We start from the raw sequence: 12,860 nt of genomic DNA on the forward strand, positions 1-12,860 counted from the left end.
GTGACTACCACACTGTAGCTGTGTTTGGGCTATAGCACAGTCAGCAACTGGTTAAATAAAAAAGTTTATTGTAGAACAGAGCCAGTCATCCAATTAGAACAACGTGACAGCAAAAAAAGGTAAAAACGGACTAAGAGTCGTTGGCAACCCAGGATCGTACATCGGCATTGTGTCAGCACTGGGATTCGGCCCCAACTAGTTTCATCCAAACAGACATTCTCAAGGGGTCTACCCAGTTTTACATAGGAGTTGATAATATATGTTTCTTTCGTTTTTTCATACAGCTCTTTATAAAGATGTAAAAGCTAAAATTATGATATCATACGTCAATATTACCTGCTTTTTTTTTTTTTACACCCGTTCTAACCTAAGACTCATATCTTCAAATTCCTTTAACCCTGCAATCTCTAGAAATACATTTGATCTTGCCTATATTTTCTAATTCGAAAATTCCTTTGGGGTAAAGAGTTACAGATAATAGATTTTACATCTGTGTGATTTTCCCATGAGAGATAAAAGGATTGATATAACCTTGTGTTTGATCAATTCAGGCAGCCATTGTTAAAGTACTGCACAGTGAAGATCGGAGAAGATTGAAAGAATCACCTTTTATTGGACTAGTGGTTGATGAGACCGTGGATATAACCGAGCATCCCAGCCTTGTATTGTTCGCAACATCCGTTACACCTTGTGATGGACAGCTGTACATCACATTCCTGGGGAGATTTGCGTTATGTTCAGATGAAACAAACACAGTTGTTGAAAAAGTAGTTGAGATATTAAGTGACTTTCAAATTTCTCCTAAAAAAGTGGCTTGGTTTAGCTCTGATGGCTCTTCACTGATGACAGACAGGAAGAATGGAGTTAGTGAGAAGTTGAAGACCCTTTGCCCACTAATAACCGAGCTTCATTGCATCTCACATAGAAGATCTTTGCTTCCAACAGAAAGTTTTGTCAGTGCTGATTATGGGAGGAAATATGAAAGTGTCATGGATGCAGTATATAGACTGTATGGCAATAAACCTGGAGAAGCTTCTAGTTTTCAAGAGTTGCGTAATGTTATCACTGCTTGTGGCATAGACTTAAATTGTCCAGGAACAGTTCACTGGATGGCTATATTGCCAGCTGTTGCAACTATTGATTCTTCATGGCCAACTTTAGTTCTTTTACTTGAAAGTGAATCTACAAAATCTCCCGTAGCCAGTGGATTATGCTTAGAGCTGAAGAAATTCTGGTTTGTGGCTCTTACTAAAGTCCTTCTGGACATTCTTCCTATTTTCCAAAAACTTAACCAGTTTTTCCAAATTGAGGATCTAGATATATCAATGATAAATCCAATAGTGTTGGCCTCACAGGCCACCCTGCAGGCACAAAAATCCACTAATGGCCAGAACTTTCAAGAGTTCCTTAATGAACTGAATGAGCATCCTGATGATAACAATGAAAGTAGGTTCTACTACAAAGGAGTAGAATTGGTTGACTGTTCCAAAGTTCAATTGAAATGTTTTGAGCTCATAAAACAAGCCTGTCTTGACAGTGTCTGCAAGAGCCTTCTGGATCGCTTCCCTGGCAGTGTTCTTAAGTTGATAAGCTCCCTTTCCATTATTTTTAACCCAAAGTGTTACCCTTCCTCCTTGGATGATATTGGTGCCTATGGTGAGCTAGAGCTTCGACATCTCTTGCAGAATTTTTCAAATGTGCTGGTTCCAGAACGAGCTACAAATGACTTTGCCCTTTTTAAACGTATTGTTTTCAGCCTCAATCACCTAACATTTCGAGATCTCTGCATAAAGCTAGTCCACAGCAGCTCTGAAATGCATGAGTTGTTTCCTGACTTCACTGTTTTGGCAGGTGTGGCTTTAGTCATGCCGCTTGGATCTACTCTTTTTGAAAAGATGAATCGTGCCAAGGAGCTGTGGAAAAAATGTCATCTGGAAGAAATGGTTGAAAATGGCTTTAGTGACGTTCTAAAAATTAGCATTGATAATCCTTCTCTACATGAACTAGACTTTGCTAAAGCAATTGATTTATTTGAAAAGACAAGACAATCAGATAACAAGTGACTGTGTAGAAATGGAAGAAGTAGTACCAGAATGAAATGTTGGACTAGTTAGCTAAACACAGGTGATGTGGCAAAAAAGAAATACGCATTCCAAGGTAAAGCCTGCTCAAAGTGAACAATGGGCTACAGGCAACCTTCCAAAGGTCACAGTTTTTACCACATTAAAAATTATATTCCTTACATATTGTTTATGATATCTGGCCTATCTTTGTATCATGTACTATGTCCTTCTACAACTAGGCTTGCAGCACTACTATAGCCAAGAATTTTGTTTTTTGCTCGCGTTAATCAGGAGAAAGCTTTTTCATTGCTGATCAACTATGAAAATGTGTTGGCTTTGTATAATTTGCACTTTGTATTTTTATGTTTACATATGATATGATTTTACCAAAGCATTGTTCAGAAGATCTTCCTCCTATAATAATGACTTTATGAATTTGTAAAAGCTCCTGAGTAGTCTTCCTCTGTCAAGTCTTCTGTCTTCCTGTTTTGTATTCTTTTGTATGGCTCTCAGTCTACTGTGCCATTTTTATGTGTTTAATACTTTGGGTCTGTTGATTGCTGTAAAAAACACCATTGATCTGTAAACCACTGGACCAAACTGTTAATAAGAATTCCACTAAAACAGCTATAAGTAAATAGGCTTAGTGAATGTCAGGTCAAAGAAATTTGGAATGCTGTTTCTTCCACAGAAAGCCATGGATGACTGTTTAGCAGTTAAAGGTTACCAGTACATCGTTGTTCTTTGCATGTTATCAAAGTATAAATCCATCATAGGTTTTTATTATTTGGAAAGAATGGGGAGAGGGTAGAAACTTTGTAGGTTTTACTGTTCTCTTTGTCCCTAATGATGAGCATTCGTCTTACTTCCTGTTGTGTTACTCACTCAGATGGGTATTGAAGGGTAGTGACAGGTAGTAAAGAGAATCCCTCCAGCAAGATTTCACAGCAACAAAAGCACTTTTCTTTATTGTCTGTTGAGGGGCTCAGAAATCCAGGAATTCTTAAACAGTCTGGTTATACTACCACCTACAGGAAGTTGGGACACTGACAAACAAGACACATTGAAGTAAATTCTGTATAATCTCACCTCTAATCGTCATACTTCTGTTTTTACTAGTGTCCCAGGGGATTATTCTTTTTCTTTTTTTATCTGTTAATTTTAGTCAAGATTTTCTATACACCATAGATATTTTTTTCTTCAATATCGACTTCCAAATCACTGCTTGAGGTAGTCTCTACATTGTAACTATCTGGATTAGCATGTTATCAGTAACAGCTTTGGAGGCTGTGCTCAAACTCTTCTGTACTGGAAGATTGCAGGGCTAGCCTGGATTGTGACTTTCAGGCACTGGGCTCTGTATTGTGGCGCTTTCTATACCTTTGTGTTAGTTTGCGTTTTTGTTAGCTTTTTCTGGGTTGAGAGCCATTGTACAGCATCTAGTGTGGTCTTGTCTCTCAAGACTTACTTTGTGAATAAGACCGGTTGAGCTGAAGCATTGGGAGCTACCTCAATGTTGTACAGTTTCAATTTTTTTCCAAAAATGTCTGCCCACGCTGGGGTCAGTGCAGTAAGGGTTATACCTGAGGGACATGTGCACTTCTGTGATTATTTAGGTAGAGTGTTGCATGAGTGTGCTCTTCACACGTTTCCCTGTTGTTCAACCTAGAGCAAGCTCCATCCCACTGCTGTTCCTGCTTCTAAAGCACCACATGGATTATCCAGGTCTCTGGTCTAATTTCGTTCCACTACTCACCTACAGTGATTAAGTCTCCCCTGAGTTCCTGTGACCCTCAACAGCACCCAATCTTGTGTTTGTGATTATGCACGGCAGGGCTTTTCATCACTTTGGGTCTAGTTATTTTCCACTATAGGGTACAACACAGTTTTCTTAAAGACACACAGAGAACAGTCCAGCTGCAGTAGTTAATTTCAGCCTATACGTCTCTACTAATTCTAGGGGAGTTTAATTTGTATTCCTAGAAGGAACTAGTTTATGTAATGTAGATCCTGGGACTCTAATTATTATAGGGTTGTCTTTATTAAATAAATTTTAAGTTTTATCGGGTAACACTGAGTACCCCATGCCTACAAGTACCTATGTGCCCACTTTGTTTTTTTTTTGTTGATTTATACTCCACTACTAGAGCAAACTGCTTACAGAGGCTGTAAGTGGTTTATATACTAAAGGCAAGTGAACCATTCATTTTGAAAGAGAAGTTGTGCTTTACAAGGGAATTTGCCCCAAAACATAGTGAAAGAGGTGAAACTCTGCTGACACAATTATATTTTTATTACTCGCACATGATTGTGTATTCTTTGCAAAGTGAAACTTCATCACATTCATTAAGCTCTGGAGAAATTTCTTTACAAAGTGCAACTTCCCTTGCAAAGTGAACAGCCTATTTGTCCTTAGAAAATCAACCTATAAGTGTGCTCTAGCCCCATCCCTGGCAGAGTCTAGCTCTGACTCTTCTGGTTTCACTTCTCAAAGTGTGCCTGAGGGCCCTCTTACTATCACTGATTTAGAGTCTTTACATTGTACTCCTGGAGAGGCTGTTTTGAGCCTTCTGCATATGATTCAAATTTGTTGGGGGTTGTTCTAACCTGGTTAAAGAGGAAGTAAACCCTGATGGGTTTACTTCCTCTTTCATTCCCTGCAAAGGCAAAGCATAATGGACTACTATGCATCGCATAGTAGACCATTATGTGTCACTTACCTGACACAGGAGCCAGCGATGTCACCGCTGTCCCCTGTAGTCCGGCGCATCCATCTTTTCGGTGGGGTCTCGCAGCTCCGCCGCTGTCATTCGGCGGAGCCGCGATGCCGTAAGACCCGCGCATGCGCACGGGAGCCGACACGCGCGGCAGCTCTGTTCTTGGAAATGCCACGCTCAGTGCGTCTGCGGTGCCTGTCTTCGGGCAAATATCTCCTAAACCATATAGGTTTAGGAGATATTTCTTGGATCTACAGGTAAGCCTTAATCTAGGCTTACCTGTAGGTCAAAGTGGTTTGTAAGGGTTTACAACCACTTTAATGCAGTATGTACTATCCTTGATTTGGAGGATAAGCCTGTTTTTCTGGGCCTACAGTCTTCTAGAGCTCTTACAGCTGCACAGACCTTCCTGCTATGCCCGGTATTTAAGTAATTCATCAATGAACACTGGAAACAACATGGAGGCTCCTGTGCCCCTCCTGAAAATCTGGATTTTTGCAAAAGCATTTGATACAGTCCCCCATAAATGCTTAAAGCGGAGTTCCACCCATTTTCTGAACTTTGTACTGCATACTATCAGCTTATACTTTTCACAATGGCCATTTTTTTTAATGCTTGTAAATAGCTTATTATTAGTTTGATCTCCACGACTTCCGCCTCTAATCGCCTAGGCGTTTACATCACTAGGCGATTCACAAGGGTTCCTGGGATAGCGTCGTCATGTATCCCAGGAGTCCTTGCAAATCGCCTATTGCTGAAATCTCGCGTTATTTCCAGACCGTTGATACGACAACGTGTCAGGAGGATGGAGCGCCGCACGCCTAGTCCCGGAAATAGATACCAGAGGGCTTCAGATGCTCACAGTGGACATGGCCCCTGGCAGCTTCCGAGATCAAGGTAGTCTCTTTATTTTAAACTGAAATTGACCAGAATACACTATAGGCACTAGCTAAATGTGCCAGATAAAGTTTAACATATGACAGCGGCATTTAAAAAAATTTGACTTGGGGGAATGGAACTCCGCTATTATTTACAAATTGAGGTCTGTAGGCATGGACCATAGGGTTTGTTCATGGATAGAAAACATATTACAGGGGCATGTAAACAGAGTGGTGATAGTGGTATACTCATACTGGTCTGGAGTGGTAAGTGGAAATTAACTCCATAGATAAAACTATAATCCTGCCTCTTTTTAAAATTCTGGTGTGGACACATCTGGAGTATGCCATCCAGTTCTGGCCACCAGTCCTCAGGAAGAATGTGCTGGAACTGGAGAGACCTCAGAGAAAAGCAACAAAATGAATAAGGGTCCTGGAGGACCTCAATTAAACATACCTCATTAAACTTATTCTCACCAATGCCAGAAGTCTGGAAGCTTTGGTGCATGAAGAAAACAATGATTTAATTATTATTGCTAAATCTTGGCCTCATTCTTCACATGACTGGTCTATTAATATTTCTGGCTATGCTCTCTTTCAGAAAGACAGGGTAAAACGGAGTGGTGGTGATGTCTGTCTCTATATAAGAAGTGATCTCTTAGCAAGTGTAAAAGAGGATCTAGTTGATGGAGAGTGTGATGAAGTTGAAGCATTATGGGTGGAACTGTACATGGGTGTGTGTGCTATAAAAGTAATCATTGGAGTTTGCTATAGACCTCCCAGTATTAACAAGGAGATGGAGACTCAGCTCCTTGCACAGATAGAAAGGCCTGCAAGGGCTGGGACAGTGATAATAATGGGAGATTTTAACTACCCGAAAATTGAGTAAGTATTGGCACTGCAGGAACAGTTATAGGGCAACAATTTATAAACTTATTATAAAACAATTTTATGGTACAGTTTGTAAAGGCCCCAACTAGGAATGATGCTCTGCTGGACCTGATAATCTCAAACAATGCAGAGCTTATTTGTAATGTACATATAAAAGAACATATGGGTAGCAGTGACCATAACATCATTTCATGTAATGTAAATTTAATGTAAGCTGTAAGCAACAAACACATATTGGAAATATAAAACCACTTAACTTTAAGAGAGCAAATTTTCCAAGAGGGCTGCTCTCCAAGACTTAGACTGGGGGGGATATTGGCATTGATGAACACAGAACAGAAATGGAAATTCTTCAAAATGACTGTATGTGAACTCACTGCTAAGTATATTCCCATTGGCAATACGTTTAAAAGGCTAAAAATAAAACCTAGAAAGTGATATGAGGCAACAATAGCCACATACCTCCATCCCTAATTGTACAGACATAGAGAAATGTAATTGTCATGGGACTTTAAATGAAGCATGTCACTCAAAAGTAATAATAATATATAATGTATAAAAGGTTACATTTTTATAAAAAAATCATGATTAGAAATTACCTAATCATAACAGTATATGATAACAATTTTCAATGTAATATGGACATAAAAAAGCTGACATATAAGAAATGAATTGATGGTATAATAAAAATAATTCATATTGTTTCTAATACATAGTAGTATATACACGTGATTTTATATATACATGATTGATAGTATATATACGATGTGATTGACATGGATTGTAAATAACATATCCTGGCATGATTAAGAATATTCATCATAATAAAAAGTTGTTACATATTTACATAGTTGGTGAGGTTGAAAAAAGACACAAGTCCATCAAGTCCAACCCATGTGTGTGATTATATGCTAGTATTATATTGTATATCCCTGTATGTTGCGGTCGTTCAGGTGCTTATCTAATAGTTTTTTGAAACTATCGATGCCCCCAGCTAAGACATCCGCCTGTGGAAGGGAATTCCACATCCTTGCCACTCTTACAGTAAAGAACCCTCTTTACGTAATTTAAGGTTAAACCTCTTTTCTTCTCATTTTAATGAGTGGCCACGAGTCTTGTTAAACTTCCTTCTGTGAATGTTTTATCCCTGTTGTGGGGTCACCAGTAGACTTAGGCGCAATGGAAAATTTTGTTTAGTTTCGGTTTGTTGTCATTTGTAAAATACATAATTTAGTTCTGTTATATTTGTTATGTTACGTTAATACGTTTTTGGATAATTCATTATTTCTGTAGTGTTGATATATTCGTTATACTGAATCTCGAATCATGTTGAATTAATTCGCTATATGCGCTATAATTTTGTTTGTATATATATTCGTGATAATGATGTGTAGTTTGGAGAGTCGTTTGTTTATTGAATCTTTTAACACACACAATGACAATATCTCTTCTCCTCTGCTCAAATACAATACAACACCCTTCTCACTCAGTTCTCAGGAATGCACTTTGCCAGTAATCCAACCTCCAGCACAAAATGAATCAGCTGATTGGACTGTAAGATTTACTTTGAGTTGACCTTTTGATTCATTATATCAGGCATGTCCAAAGTCCGGCCAGCGGGCCAATTGCTGCCCACGCTCTGGTTTTGAATGGCCTGCCTAGTTATTTGGACATATATATCTTTTGTGGCCCCTGACGATCTCCCAGCTCCAGGGCCACAAAAGACGTATATGCCTTCAGGCAGTATGCTAGTAGTGATTGTAGTGGATCACAGCTTCGGACTTACATGTATACTAGGTCACTAATGGGTTACACCATATGGGCAAGTATAAGCTACAGAAACAAATGTGTTTCGTGAGATTGGATTGTTTTTTATTTAGAGAGGTTATATACAGCCATAACGTATGTATCAGGAGAGACTGTTAGGCAGAGGCAGTTCAGAGGGACATAGTTTATATGGTACAGGTATACTTTCAGTGAGTAGATATAAGCAGATGGGGAGACTCAGTTCTGTCTGGAGAGATGTACTGGTAGCCTTCGTGGGGGAGGTTGGTGAGGCGTTCACCGACCGAAAGGAAGAGTAGGAAGTGGGGCTCTGTCTGGCCCAAAACAAAGAGAGAGAGTGTGGCTCTGGCCCAAACGAGGAGTAGCGAGAGGGGGCTCTGTCCGGCCCAAACGAACGGTAGAGAGAGGGTACTCTGTCCAACCCAAACGTACAGTAGTAAGCTGCAGCATGCGGATCGTGCACTTCGTCTGGTAACAGGTTCCTAGCACGAATGATGAGTAATTGGCGGCAGCTGTTTAAATAGGAACAAGAGGAGGAATTAGGTGATGTGGCTCTGACATCATCAATGTGCTGCGGAGATAGTGATGATGACTGAGCCCTCAGTGGATGGATCATACATTACACTTGGAGTGTAATGTATGAGGAGCCGGGACAAGCGCCATACACCCAGGAGAATTTCCTGTTTACAGGCGGCCTCTGTAATAGGAAGTCCCGTCCCAGGTGCTGCTATTGGACGGCAATTCTATCCATCAAAGGAGACGGGACTTTCTATTAAAGAGGCCGCAGTGTAAACAGGAGATTCTCCTGTAGGTAATCTTTGTGAGTGCATTCCTGGCAATGGTGCTGCATTCCTGGCAATGGAGAGTGCATTCTCAGCATTGGTGAATGCATTCCCGGCAATGGTGGGTGCATTCCTGGCAATGGTGGCTGCTGCATTCCTAGCAATGGTGAGGCTACCTTCATGCCAGTGATGGATCTGCAGATGGGCACTTGTGAGGCTGCAGATGAGCACTGACCCTTATTTTGCTTCACAGTTCTTTATTTAAAATGTTTTTTTTTTTACTGAAACTTCCCTCTGAAAGTGAAAGGTGTTATAGGGCAATAAATACGGTATATCCAAATAATACGCCCAAGCTCATCTATTTACTCACACACAGCCACAAAGGCAAGAGAATTCTTGTTGGGCAGTGTATTAGTGCTCGAACTAACGCAAAATGATCGGCCCTCAGGCATGTTCACCTCACCAAATCTGGCCCTCTTTGAAAAAAGTTTGGACACTTCTGCATTAGATCTTTAACAAATTACCGAATCATGTCGCATTTGTTATATCTGCTATAATTTCTTTTGTATTAGTTGAAATTCGTTATTATTATTTTTTCCCCGAAATTCGGATGCATCCAAATCTCCAAAAGACGCAAAATTCGGCCAAATTTTGATTTGTTACGAAACGTATTGCACAAGTCTAGTCACCAGTATGGTATTTGTATATTGAATTTATTGTGTTTTTTTTTTTGTCTGTCTTCACTTGGTTGGGATACTGGGATCACGTTCCATTCCTCGTAATCACACATAACAGTATGGGTTAGATGTGCGCTCAATATACACCATATGGATTGCACCTTGGAAACCCGGCCCACCTTCTGGCTGTTCCCTGTGTGTCGGGATGGGCTTTCTCCACCACAGCCCTGGGATAGAATGTTGTTTGACACCTCTATCCCTCTTTCAGTGTCTGGGTTTACTCTTTTAGCTGACTTGTACTTTCCTGCATCCAACTCCTGATGAAGTAGTCAGTGATCCACAAAACACGTAGAGTCTTAATAATGCCAAGATATGTTATTTACAATCCGTGTCAATCATGTGCCTTTCATGTATATACTATGTATTAGAAACAATATGAATTAATTTTATTATACCATATATGAATTTCTTTTATGCCAGCTTTTTTATATGTCCATGTTACATTGGAAATTGTTATCATGTACTGTTATGATTATGTCATTTCTAATCATGAATTTTGAATTGAATTTAACCTTTTATACATTATGTATTATTATTACTTTTGAGTGGCATGCCTCATTTAAAGTCCCATAACCGTTACCTTTCTCTCTGTCTAAAAATAAAACCTATGTGGCTCATGGCCAAAGATAAAAAATCCAAAAATAATAAGAAAAAATATTTCAATAATGAAGGAACACTATCGTTGTTACAAAGAATATAACAGAATATGTAAAAAGGAAGTCAAAGACGCAAAAAATTAAAAATGAACAACAGATTACACTATATAGTAGGACAAAACCTCAAAAATTCTTCAAGTATATTAATAGTAAAAAGGTTAGGTCTGAGCATGTAAGCCCTTTACACAATAATTTAGAGTGGGTGACTGGGGACAAAGAGAAGGCAAATTTATGAAATACCTTCTTCAGCTCTGTGTATACAAAGGAGCATGGTGGACCTTATGGCCATAATGGGGATGGTATTGGCACAGCCCCAAATGATCTACAATGGCTCAAAAGTGATATGGTCCAGAAATATTTAGACAGAATAAAGGTGGATAATGCACCTGGACCAGATAGCATACACCCAAGGATCCTAAAAGAATTAAGCTCTGTCATTTCAAAGCCATTGTTTCTAATTCTTAGGGACTCTTTAATGACTGGTATAGTACCACTGGATAGTTTTTGCGATATGACACTGCATTATTTTAACTGACAATTGTGCAGACGTGTGACACTGTATATAAATAAAATAGATTTCCTTTTTTCCACACAAATAGAGCTTTGTTTTGGTGATATTTGATCACCTCTGCGGTTTTTATTTTTTCTGCTAAAAAACAAAAAAAGCCGACCATTTTGAAAAAAAAAACAATATTTTTTACGTTTTGCTATAATACTTATCAAAAAAAAAATGTATTCATAAGTTTAGGCCAATAAGTGTGTATTGATTGGTTTGAGAAAATGGTAATTGAAGTAATGAGGAGTGGATTGACTGGGAGTACAGAGAGATCGCTATTCCAGATCACTAGGAACAAACGATCTCCCTGCACTCCCCTGTCAGAACGGGGATCTGGTTTGTTTCTGCTTCTCTGAGGAGCAATCATGGGTGGCTGGTGGACATTGCGGCTGCCGGGCCCAAGCATCGGCTCCCCTGCCATGTAGTGCGCGAGCCCACAGCGTCTCGTTTCAAGCAATAGGGTCACCTTGCCTCAGTATACATGCAGTTGGTGGTCCTTAACCACTTGCCTCTTGCCCACACTGTCAAATGATGGCGGGGTGTTGCGGCTCTCATTCTGGGTGGATGTCATTTGACAGCACCCCCGAACGGCCGCTCCTGTGTGCCCGTGGCGGGGGCGTAGCGATCGCTGTCGCACTGTGTTGGTAGGACACAGCGCGACCCCAATCTCTGTAAAGAGCTGCTGACCACTTCAATACCTTAGGGCGTCATATGACATCCTTGACATTGAGTGAGGATATCTGAATGATGCCTGCAGCTACAGGCATCATTCAGGTAGCATTTTTTCAAGCCGGCGATTCTGTACACGATAAGAATGATTATAGCGACAGTTCTTTCTTATAGGCAACAGGAGGTGATGTCTCCCCCTCCTGCTGCCATCCGGTGCTTCTCCGGGCTCCCTCGTGCCATCAGGGGCCCGGAGAAAGAATAGGCCGGTGCCAGATGACGACAATAGAGATTTCTGGTGACCAGATGGTCACCAGTTATCTCTATGACCGTTGGAGGCCCCAGAAGTAAACAAAGCCACGATCGCGGCTGTCAGCATGAGATCGGTGAATTTTTTTCTCGATCTTATGCTTTCCAGCCTGAAGGAGAGATGTAGGGTCTTATTGACCCCGCATCTCTCCATAAAGAGGACCTATCACACACCATTCCTATAACAAGAGATGTTTACATTCCTTGTCATAGGAATAAAAGTGATAAAAAAAAATGTAAAAAAAGTGCAAAAAAAAAAAAAATTAAGTAACATAAAAAAAAAAAATGTAAACCGCCCCTGTCCCCGGTAGCTTGCATTCAGAAGTGAACACACATGTAATTCCCGCCCATATATGTAAACGGCATTCAAACCACACATGTGAGGTATTGCCGTGTGTCTTAGAGCATGTGCAGCAATTCTAGCACTAGATCTCCTCTGTAACTTTAAACAGGTAACCGTTTTTCTTCCAAAAAAAAAGCGTTTAAAAGATTATTGTGCAAATACCGTGCAAGATAAAAAGTTGCGATGACCGCCATTTTATTCCCTAGAGTGTCTGCTACAAGAAATATATCTAATGTGTGGGGGTTCTGAGTAATTTTCTAGCAAAATGATGATTTTTGCATGTAGGAGAGAAGAGCCAGAATAGGCCCGGTATTGAAGTGGTTAATCATGTGATCGGCTGTGTCTAATCACAGCCAGTCACATGTAAACAAGGAAGTACTGGTAATTGGCTGTCCTCACCTCACACTGACAGAGTGTGTGGCAAGGAGAGCCGATCAGCATTTCCTTGCAGGGGACAGAGAGAGATGTAAGCAGTGC

At 40.2% G+C, this 12,860-nt stretch overlaps 2 protein-coding genes across 3 annotated transcripts in view; both read left to right on the forward strand.

Annotated features, from left to right (window-relative positions):
- The window catches only part of CUNH17orf113 (chromosome unknown C17orf113 homolog), a 28,324-nt gene extending 21,217 nt beyond the window's left edge, over positions 1–7,107 (forward strand). The window contains exon 3 of the mRNA XM_077459558.1: positions 552–7,107. Within this exon, the coding sequence (XP_077315684.1) occupies positions 552–2,063 (1,512 nt within the window). The 3' untranslated portion in view covers positions 2,064–7,107. The remainder of the gene's footprint in view (positions 1–551) is intronic.
- ZNF385C (zinc finger protein 385C) overlaps positions 1–12,860 on the forward strand; it is a 619,764-nt gene that overhangs the window by 441,692 nt on the left and 165,212 nt on the right. The window lies entirely within an intron of this gene.

Source organism: Lithobates pipiens, unplaced genomic scaffold (genome assembly GCF_037356315.1).
Source record: "Lithobates pipiens isolate NorthernLeopardFrog02 unplaced genomic scaffold, aLitPip1_a1.2 Scaffold_28, whole genome shotgun sequence".
Classification (NCBI taxonomy): Eukaryota; Metazoa; Chordata; class Amphibia; order Anura; family Ranidae; genus Lithobates; species Lithobates pipiens.